Source organism: Urocitellus parryii, chromosome 3 (assembly GCF_045843805.1).
Source record: "Urocitellus parryii isolate mUroPar1 chromosome 3, mUroPar1.hap1, whole genome shotgun sequence".
In the NCBI taxonomy this organism is placed as follows: domain Eukaryota; kingdom Metazoa; phylum Chordata; class Mammalia; order Rodentia; family Sciuridae; genus Urocitellus; species Urocitellus parryii.
In genome coordinates this window covers 209,332,291-209,343,472 of record NC_135533.1, presented here as the reverse complement: position 1 = coordinate 209,343,472, position 11,182 = coordinate 209,332,291, and the positions used below count along the sequence as shown (strand labels likewise).

The window sequence follows — 11,182 nt, the reverse complement described above, 5'->3', positions numbered from 1 at the left end:
AGCCTCCCAAGCTGCTGGGATTCTAAGGGTGCCCCCACTGCGCCCAGTTAAGCATAGACTTTGAGCCTAGTCTTTCGGACTCAGTGCAGCTGGTCCCAACTACAAGCTGATGCACTGCCGTGCTTAGCATTGCACAACCTGCACTCTATCCAGCAGCTGACTGCACCCGTGTCCCCAGGTCAACCACTGTCCAGGGAGGGAAAAGTAGGGGCTCTTCTGGGAATTACAGGGTGATGGCTAACCAACCAAACTGCTTCACTTCGAGCTGTGGAGTTACACAGTGAGGCTAAATTAAAAAATGGGTCTGTGTGTATATCCTTGGATCCCAATGTTGTTCTTTTTGCCAGTCAACATCTAAGTCTGAAAAATCACTGGTTATGACCTGTGTACAGAACAGCTGGTTTGCTTAAGTTTTGACAAAGAAAAACCCCTCCTGGACCTTCAGTCTGGGATACAACTCCAAGACTGGCATTAGGACACTGAGCAAAGGGAGAGGGCCAGCCACCCCATAGGACAGAACAAGAGGCCCCATCAGAGCGCATGAGGAGGGAAATGAAGCTGCCTCAGCCCACCTGAGTCAAAAGCAGAAGAAGCAGTCTAGATGAAGTGCTTTTTATTTTTAGAGCAACCAAACACTTTTAATATAAAAACCCTTTAATATACAAACTGTAATCACAACAGCATCCACATAGCAGCGAGGGACAGAGACATAGGTCAGGGAGGGAATGTTTTCAGGGTGCTGAAGGTTTCCCTTGCCCAAAATCACTCTGTGGCCTATGAAAGCATGCGTCTTAGCAGAGAGAAGACCAAGGCAGCCAGGGGCGAAGGTCTACAGAGCAACCCTGCGCCAGACAGCAAGCCCTCCAATGCACACATCCTCCTAGGGCAGCCTCCAAGACAAGCCAGACAAGTTAGGAGATGACAGGAAGGTGGCTGTGATTTAGAGAGAGACCCATTGTTCCTCAGCATCCTGATGATCACACCGGTGGGAAACGAGTTTTCTAGGGGCTGCTGGGTTTTAAAGACCTAAAAATACTCCCGGGAGAAGGACAGAAATTGTTATCTGAATCCTGTAACCAGGATTCCTTGCCTGTGACACCAGAAAGCTGATCTGCTCAGATGTTGGAGAGGGAGAGAAATGACAGCACCCTTAGCCCAACAGGGCCACAGCCTTGCCAGGGATTGACTGAGAGCCTCAAGGCAGGAAGAGCTTTGGGTCAAAAGTTCTCATGGGAGCTAGTGGCACAATGGCCTGCAGGTGGAATTTATAGTGTGTGTGGAAGAGGAAAAACACGAGTCAGTAAGAATGAACAACGAAGTACCTGCTTCTTATAGGCCTGTGCGGTGGAGGTGAGATGATCCTTCTGGGCAGAGGCTGGAAGAGACCTGGTGCCCATTTTTTCTTTGGAGCCAAGTTAGACAGGCCTGGATGCAGTGGATGGCTCCAAAATCCTTGAGATGACCCCACACGACTCTCTGGGAGGCCTGGGGCCCCCTCCAGGTATGCCAGGTGACTGGCTGTGGTCCTGGTTGAGTGCAGCCAGGGCCTGGCTTCCCACAGTTAGATGCAGTCCATGGAGTTCTCAGGGAGAAGGCCAGGGATACAGCCAGGGAGGCCAAGGCCCTTGACAGGGGTGCAGCTGAGGGGAAGACCACAGCTCAGAACAGGGTCCTGGTTCTCTATGCTCTCCAGCCTGTCTGCATTGTTGTCCCAGTTGATGTGGAAACGAGTCACCCGGGGGTTCGAGGCCAAGATATTCCGCTGGAGCTGGGGCAGGAAGAAGAATGTCAATCCTTGTCATCATGCCCCCTCATTCCTCCCACAGAGCCAGGACCCCCTCTAAACTTCTGCCTTAGAAGAAGAAGAAGAAGCAGACTTTACTTCTTCTATCCCTTCCAGTGACCCTGTGTCAAACTCCAGGGACTACCTGCACACTAGTGCTTAGGTGTGGGACCCTTCTGGTCCTAATTCTGTAGGGTATGCCTCTGAGCTGCAAAGACCTTTCTCTCTCCCCCCACTCAGCACTGCAGAACAAAGCACAATTTAAAGACCTAAGTGAACTTTGGCTCCCAATTCTAATGGCTCAACTCCCCTCCAGTGCAAGAGAACTGATGTGCTTGCAGCAAGAAGTGTGGAGGCCCCACCTGAGAAAAGTCTGGCTTCAGGGGTGGGTTCTCCCGCAGCTCTGGGTTGAGGTACTCATTGTTGACGTAGTAGCCCACACGGATGAACTCCTGTCCGTGGTAGGTGCAGGTGATGAGGACAACAGTAACGCCCACAGCGTCAGTCTCAGGGATGAGGGAGGGGTTGGGGGCATCAGCCTGAGAGAGACATTCTGTGTCTTAGCACTTCCATAGTCATAATAGGAAGATTCCCAAGTGACCTATATTTATTTTATTTGTGGTGGTAAGGACTAAACCCAGGGACTCATGCAGGTTAGGCACTCTGTGACTGAGTTATATACCCAACCCTCAAGTGACCTGTATTTACTGAGCAGAAAAGTAAGCGCTCTGCCCTTAGGGGCTTTCACTAGAATGGGATTAGACAGAACTGATCATAGAAATGACTATGAATTGATGACTGTGGGATAGGGATGTAGCTCAGTGGTAGAGCACTTGCCTCGCCTGCATGAGGACCTGGTTTCCATCCCCAGCACTGCAAAAGTAAACCAATTTAAATAACAGTGACTGTAATAAGGAGAGAAAGGGGTGCCCAGAAGGAAAGTGATGAGCCAGGGGAGAGTGGCAGGAGGAGATCAGAAGACACCAGGCCACCCAGTGCCTGCTGGGCCAACGGGGAGCCTGGAAAAGAGCACTGTTCGGCAAGAGGTAAGGGCGACATCACTACATTGGGTTTGAACAGAAGACTGGTGGTGTGGGATGTGGAATAGGTAGAGGGCTGTACTAGAAGCAGGGAGGCCAGGCTGGAGTCATCCTGAGAGAGAAAGGCAGCAGGCTTAGACCCAGCTATGGAGGATAGGAGCACACAGATTCGGGGTATGCTGCTGTGGACAGGATGGGCTATACCTGGTGCAAAGGAAAAAACAGGGGCTCCTTACACAAAAACTATTCAAGTTTCAGATGGGGACAGAACATTACAAGCATGGATCCCTGTGCAACTGCCCAGAACACATGCCCAAGAAGCTGGCCCTGGTTTGGGGTAGAACAGATGAGTTTGTTGGTGATTTAGTAGAAGTGTATGAGAGGGTTAAGGGATGTGGCAGTTTGGATTAGGGGGTAATAGCTGAAAGGGAGGTAAGTGAATGGATTCTCAAACGTTAGTGTTCCTAAGAATCATATGGAGAGCTTAGAATCTGCATGGCTGACAAGTTAGGTGATGCTGTATTAGAGGGCTACTTGGGAGTTACCATTCATCCTCATATTCACAGACTCTGTATTTGCTAATTTGCCTACTTGTTAAGTTATTTGTAACCCCAAAACCAACATTTGTGGTGCTTTCAGTCATTTGCAGACACACACAGAACAGGGAAAAACTGGTCACCCGATGTCCATGTTCCAACCTGAGGCCAAATGAGATAACACTCTTGCTTTCTTGTTTTAGTTCTCTTACTGAGAATGAGGGCCCTTATTTTGCAGTAGATTGAACTTCATGCATGCTAGGCAGCCATTCTACCACTGAGTTATATCCCCAGCCCTATGGAAGCCCTTTTGGTGCCATGTTTTCTGCATATTTTTGTGTGTGAGTTTGCTGTTTTAAAATGACCCCCAAAGTGAGCATAGTGATGCATTCTTGTAATCCAGCTACTTGGGAGGCTTAGGCAGGAGGATCACAAGTTTGAGGCTAGCCTTAGCAAGATCCTGTCTTAAATTTTTTAAAAAAGAGCTGGGGACGCACAGGGCCCTGCGGTTAATCCCTAATACCAGAGGTGGGGGGGACCCTGAAATACAGTGTTGAAGTGCCCCCTAGGGTGTAAGAAGGTCTTATGAAGATAATTTGTATTAAATGTCACTCAGACATAAGTTATAGTAGTGTTTGGTTACATATTAACGAATCAACAATATATATTAAATAAGGTATGATAAAACAAAAACACATGAAACAAGGTTACATATTGACAAGTTGATGAAATGCAATTTGAACCTCAGTCTGTATTTCCCCTTAGGGTTAATAGTTTGGTATTCACTAATTTAGCATTTCTGGTGACTTTATTCATGACTGCTGTGAATAAAAAGAAGTGACTATAAATTAGTGGCTCATGGTAACAAGTGAGACACACAGGTGGGTAGGAAGGAGTTGTCTGTAGGACATCTGAGAGGTCAGACAGATTCTAAGAGCCGAGTGAGGATTTGGATGTGAACTTCTGACTGCTGAATCACACTGTGTGCTTTCAGGTAGGTAAAAGATGTTTCTAAACTGAGGGCAGACCTTAGTGGTTGAGTGCTTGCCTAATGTGTAGGGCCTTGGGTTCCATCAGTGCACCCCCTACCGCCATGTCTCGAAAAGTCAAGGGCTAAGCTCTTATCTTTCTTACCTGAAAGACAAACATGTGTCTTCCTGCGGGGACAGGGCCAACCAGTACCGAGTCTAGGATCTGATCAAACTCCTCACTCTCAGCAGAGCCAACATAAATGATCTTCCATTCCAGGTCTACAAGGACATGGCGGGAACAAGGGTTAAGGAACTGATATAGCTCAACAACAAGAAGGCAGGAAAAGGGTCTTCTCATGTTAGTTTTGGAAAGATTCTTACATATTCAAAGATTCTAAGAACTGGTATACACTGGGTACTAAGTGCAGGCACTACAGTACTGAATGCTGGGACAGACTGAAGCTCTACTTCCAGTGGGGACATTTCTCCTGTGGGTCTAGCTTTGCCAGATGACCTTGACTTTGGACCTTTGGGGGAACTTGGGTCTCTTAGAGCCTGCGAGTGAACCCGTATGGCAGAGGCTGAATTAAGAGCCACATGACCCAGGCGTGCTGAGAAGGGAATAGCAGGGAGCTGGGCCATTTCAGGGCCCTGCCCACTGGGTGCTGAGATAGGAAGCAGCATCCTCTTTCACACACAGGGACCGGTGCCACTGAACAGAGTGGATCCCTCGACAACTGGGACAGGGCAGCAGATTCCAATCTGGCAGGACAGCCAGGAGGCAGGAGGCAGGAGGGGCAAGGTGAAGCTGCTAGGGGAGCCAGCCCATCTACAGGTCTTCCAGACTGGGCATCAATGGATATTTGGGTGACAGGGTTCAGTCAGTAAATGTGGCATCACAGGATTAACCTCCAGTCCTAACTCTCTGCATCCCATCCTGTAGGGGGATGCCCAAGTATGATCAGAAGAGTTTAAAGAAAAAACACTTAAGGAGACCCTGCCTGTCAATCAAGTCCCAGTGACCACTGCCTTTTGCAGGAGGTCCAAGTGTATCAGGGGCAAGGTCATGCTAGTACAGGGAAGCTTGGCAGGAGACGTGAAACTTATTTTAGGTTCTTTGAAATTACACAACCCACAGCTCCAGCAGCTGGGGGAAGTTTCACAAGCTGTGATTTTCACAGGAAGCTGCCCTGTCCCTTGGTCCAGCATCACACAAACATCCAACTTTGGAAGCCATGACTACAGAGATTTGTCACTTGAGCCCCAACTCCTTCCTCGATACACCTACTTCCTGTCCCTTTGCAGTTTCACCCAGTCCCTTCTACTCAGGAACTGTGTAATATGGGTGACCATTTGGCTTCCTGGGGTTCAAAGGCCAGCCTCTTTTTTTTTTTTTGCAGGGAGGAAGTTAAGCTTATGGACTTATATTTATTTACTTTCTGCAGTGCTGAGGATTGAGCCCAGGACCTTGCACATGCAGGCAAGTGCTCTACCACTGAACTCCATCCCCAGGATTTATTTTTGTTGAGTAGCGGTATGAATGGAATAAAATTTGTTATAAGGACAGAAAAACAAGCTAGTGCTCTCTCACTCTAACACTATTACTTTGGCTTCTTTTATTTATTTATTTATTTTTTAGTTGTAGATGGACACAACACCTTTATTTTATGTATTTTTATGTGGTGCTGATGATCGAACCCAGTGCCTCATACATGCTGACAAGTGCTCTACCACTGAGTTACAGCCCCAGCCCCTTATTTTGTTTTTTTTTTCAAGCTTTTTCCCCATTACTAGTGGAGTCACATATATGTATACATTTATTTAATGTGCTGGGGCAAGGATTAGGCAAAAAGGAGCCTGAAATAGAGAAGCCTCCAACGCACTGAAGGTACTTGATGTTGAGTCCAAATCAATACGTGTTAGCAAAACCTAAACAAAGAATGCGTGGATGCTGCCAGATCAGGTACCCCACGCCTGTAATCCCAGCGGCTTGGGAGGCTGAGACAGGAGGATCATAAGTTCAAAGCCAGCCTCAGCAAAAAACAAGGCAATAAACAACTCAGTAAGACCCTGTCTCTAAATAAAATACAAAATAAGGGTTGGGGATGTGGCTCAGTGGTCGCGTGCCCCCGAGTTCAATCCCCAGTACCAAAAAAAAAAAAAAAAAAAAAAGTGGAAGCCGATCTAAAGAATGTATGGTGGGCCAGAGGCAAATGACACAAGCCAGAGAGAAACAGGAGAATGAACTGAAGGCCACAGAGAAATACCAACTCCTAAGTGAGATGTGCTGATAAAACCACCTATGGAAGACAGGAGGTGACTGACATGAGAGGCTCTGAATGGAACTGTCTTACCTTCACTGTTGTGATTTAAGGAGGGGCATACTTAACGGACTTCCATTTCTGAATACAACTAGCCCTCACCATTCATGGATTCAACCAACCACAAATGGAAAGTATTGGAGAAAAAAAATTGACGTCTGGGAGTGTAGCTCAGTGATAGAGCACTTGCCTAATATTCACGAGACCCTGGGTTCCATCCCCAGCACCACAAATACACACACCCCAAAAACGTTTGTATTGAATATATACAGACTGTTCTTTCTTGTTATGGTTCCCTAAACAATACAGCATAACAGTTATTTCCATATTATGTATAACGTATTAGGTATTATAAATCCTTTAGAGATTATTTAAAGTATATGGAGGATGTTCTATGCAAATATTATACTATTTTATGTAAAAGACTTGAGCATCTGTGGATTTTGGTACCTGAGTGGGTCCTAGAACCAACCCTTAGGGAAGATTACATAAACTCTCTTCAGAATTAGATATGGGATATGAATTCCTCACGTAACATCAACTCATACTTATTAAAATATAGGATACAACCACAGACATGTATCGTGTATACCTAAGCTTCAGAACAATGCTGAAGGGTAACTTTGCAGGATTACCTTTTGTCTCAATGTTCTAACTTTTCGAGCTGATACACCTCCTCTACGTATGAAGACAAAACCAGTGTTGACAATATAAACAATATGGAAAAAATGACTGTGGCTAAACTAGTTGGAGACTCTCTTTCTTACTTTTTTCTTTTGTGGTGCCGGGGATTAAACCCAGGGCCTCACATATGATAGGCAAGCACTCTACTACTGAACTACCTCCCCACTCCTTTTTATTTTGAAACAGGGCTCATTAAGTTGCCCAGGCTGGCCTCAAACTTGTGATTCTCCTGCCTCAGAATCCCAAGTATCTGGAATTACACGTATGTGTCACCATACCTGGCTTTATTTCTTTTTTAAATGTTATCTAGTAGAACCTTTTTCTGTTCATCATTTTGTCTTTGTTCCTAATCACACAGATGAAACTATGTCTTACCACAGAGTATAAGCTCTGGGTCAGAACATCTGGTTTCTATGACTTATTCAGCTAATGCCTATTGAATTTCTCAAAAGGGGGACAAAGCATACCTAATGTATTAAACATAGACATATGCCTTGAAGCCATCCATTTCCAGATGTTGAGAGGAAAGCATAAGAAGCTTAGAGCTCTTGGGAAATGAGAGTCACCTGACTAGGGGCTGGAGGGTTTTCTGCAGTACTGAGGATTGAACCCAGGGGTATTCTACCACTGAGTCACATCCCCAGTCATTTTTTAACTTTTTGAAACAGGGTCTTGCTAAGCTGCAAAGTTTGGCTTGGAACTCACAATCCTCTTGATTCACTGGGTGTTCTGTGCCACCTTCCCCAACTGGGGATGAGTTTTTTTTTTAAGAGTTCAGTTAACAGCACTGAGAGGAAGGAAAGAAATGGGTTCTCTGTACTTCACGGAAAGAAGACTGTGAGGAGGAAAAAAACAAGCCAGTAGGTCAGTCATGGAGAGCTGGAACTAGACAGTCTGGATTCCCACCTGGAATTTCTCAGGAAAAGCTTTCTTGCCCAAGTTTAATTAGTAATAACACCCCATTTTATTATGTCTTTTGAGTCTTGATTTGGCAAGAAATTTTATGGTCATTTTTACTTATGCCTCACCTCTAAAATAGGCAATGTTGGGTTGGTGATACAGTTCAGCCATAGAGCATGTGCTTAATATTTAATATGCATGTGGCCCTGGATCCAATTCCCTAACACCAAAAAAAAAAAAAAAAAAAAAAAAAAAAGAAGAAAGAAAAGAAAAGTGGTGCACACTTGTAATTCCAGTGACTCAGGAGACTGAGGCAGGAGGATCACAAGTTTTAGGTCAGCCTCGGCAACTAAGCAAGGCCCTGTCTCAAAATAAAAAGAGCTGGGGATATAACTCAGTGTCTAGTAGAGCACCCTGGATTTGATTCTCAGTACCCCCCTCCCAGAAATGAATGTTTTCTTCCTTTTCCAGGATTAAACAGAGAGAAAGAATCTGGACTCAGAACTCACAGCAAGCTCTAATGTCAACACATCTACAAACAGACTGGGTGACTTGAAGTCACTGTTTCTATTAAAAAATGATCAGCAGGTTGACTGTAGCCTTCCCTGCTCTGATTCTATAAATAAGGAATAAAAGTACTATGTAATGACCATGCAACCAATTTTAAAAGCAAGAAGCACAAACAGGCTGATTGAAACCTGATCTCCTGCCATCTGGGAACTGTGAATCCCTTAACCTATTAGCTCCTTACATCTCCTCCTGGCTTTTAAATTAAATCTTACTCCACAGTGCCATTCTACACTTTATTTATTTATTTACACCCTGCCTTGTTCCAGAAAGGATTTAACTGGGTTTATTCTATAGTTAGTCACAAGCAGACTCCTTAATTTAAAAAGGAGTGAAAGAAACCAGGGAGAAGCTTACCAACTGGCCTACCCAAGGGCACACACATTTTACTATACCAGCTCCAAGTTAATCCAAGTGCTCAGTTTTTCTGACAAACCAACCAGCTGCCACAGAGAGGTGCTAGTTAGCACACTGCAACCTCACAGATCTCCACCTCCTCACCTGCTACCTCTTCAGCCACCAGTAGTGAGATGGTCTAATGGAGTACTTCCTCCTGAAAGCAGGACTTGCCTTATAGTGGTGCCAAGGCTCCCTAGGTGACCTTAGATTTTGGATGTGCATAGACCTCTATTTCAAAGATCTTTTGCTCTTTGTGGCTCCTTTCTTCTCATCTGTGAGATGAGAACCATGTCCACCTTTATGTGGCATAGATGAATAAGTCATTCTGTGAAAGCACCTTGGGAAAGATGCACAAAAGGGTGTGACCTGCCAGCTGACTGTTTGAAGCTAAATCACATTGGCTTGGTCCAGTCCACCCACTGCCCAGACTAGGTCAGACCATCAAAAACTATGAAGAATTGCTTGCAGTAAGTCAGCTGGAACCCGGGGTGGGGGTGGGAACCTCTGGGAACTGGCTAATTCCTGCCTAATGCCTGCCTGTCTGGCTATGCCACCCTTCAGATTTGAGTGTGTTCATCCAAGCCCATAGGTAGAGAGGAGCCCAGAAAGCACCCAAGCTGGGGAGACCAAGGCATTAAAAGACTGGAGTTAGAGACCCCATCATCCCTCCCCAGGAGAAGCTTGTGTATGGGGAATGGGACCAGACTAACGAGAAAAGCCTAGTTCTTGGGTATATGAACTGGGTTATATACACTGGGGTAGACAACAAGCAGTACTTATCTGGGGAAAGAGGTGGAGTTGTTCATAAATATTAGCAGGTTGGATAAGGAATCTCTGGGATGAACAAGGTCTTGCCATGGGAGAGAGGGGTCTTCACAGGAAAAAAGGGGTGACAGGAGGGGAGGGTCTCACTTGGGGAAAAAGTGAGGGAGTTGGGTGAGAGGAGGACTAGGAGTTGGAGTCTCCATTGGGAAAAAGGGAGGTGAGTGTCTCATCACAGGGGAGAGGACGGGAGGGGAGGTCTCTAAGGGGAAAACCGGGGCGGGTGAAATGGGGTCTTCCATAGGGATGATGGGGTGGCTGAGTGTCTCCGGATTAACAAATGGAGGCTGTGGTCCCCACGGAGACAACGGATTGGTGCCTCGGAGGAGCGCCACGGGGTGGGGTGGGAGATGAGGTCTCCACATGAGGGGTAACTGTGGCGGGGGTGGACAATGGGGTAAGAGTTGGTCACCGGGAGGTGAGAATTCGTGAGGGTGGGGGGGGGTGGTCTCCCAGGCGAGGTGGGGCTGGCTGTAGGGGCGGGGGGATCAAGGGGCGATCGGATTGGCCATTAGGGCGGTTCTTCACGGGAGGTCGGGGTCGGCCCAGGGATGGGGAGTGGGGGTCTCCGCAAGGCCCAGCCTCACCGTCCGCCAAGGCCTCATTGCACTCGAAGCTGATCTCGAACCGGAAGGGGCTGTGGAAAGGGCTTGGGTTCTCCAGCACCGCCACGTTCAGTACCGACACCTTGGCCATCACCTCGCCGGGCCGCGGCTGCGGCTGCAGCGGAGCTCGCGTCTGTGTCCGGTTTGAGCGGGGGCGGGGGGGGTGGTAGACGGGAGGCAGCCAGCAGAGTCACAAGTCACCGCTCCCGCCGCCCCTCTCCGCTGACTGAAGAGCGCACCCCGTCCGCGCGCTGCCTTCAAATAGCCGGCCCCACCCTCCGGCCAATCAGCGTCAACGCTCCCCGGCGGCGCGAGCCCACCGTCAGCCAATTCTGGAGCGCGGGACGGCGCGCGCCCAGACTCCCCGCACCAATGAGAGAAGCTCCCTCTTCGCGTCGGGCTAGGGAGGCGGGACCAACTCTAGACTTCTAAGAGTCTCCGCCGGGAACCAATCCCTAGTGTTTGGGATTCGGCTGTCAAGCGCAAGGGTGGGTGGAGTCAGAGAGCGGAACTTCTCTCGCCCAATCCCGAGGGTTCCCGCACCGGCGTAGAGT

The 11,182-nt window shown here is 47.5% G+C and overlaps 1 protein-coding gene across 1 annotated transcript; it reads right to left on the bottom strand.

Moving 5' to 3' along the window:
• Positions 1–1,561: 1,561 nt before the first annotated feature.
• On the bottom strand, positions 1,562–10,719 carry Asf1b (anti-silencing function 1B histone chaperone). The gene is made up of 4 exons (XM_026399832.2): positions 10,611–10,719; positions 4,494–4,609; positions 2,146–2,322; positions 1,562–1,768 (listed from the first exon to the last, which is right to left on the bottom strand). The coding sequence occupies exons 1-4, from the start codon at positions 10,717–10,719 to the stop codon at positions 1,562–1,564; spliced, it is 609 nt and encodes a 202-aa protein (XP_026255617.1).
• Between the last annotated feature and the right edge of the window lie 463 nt (positions 10,720–11,182).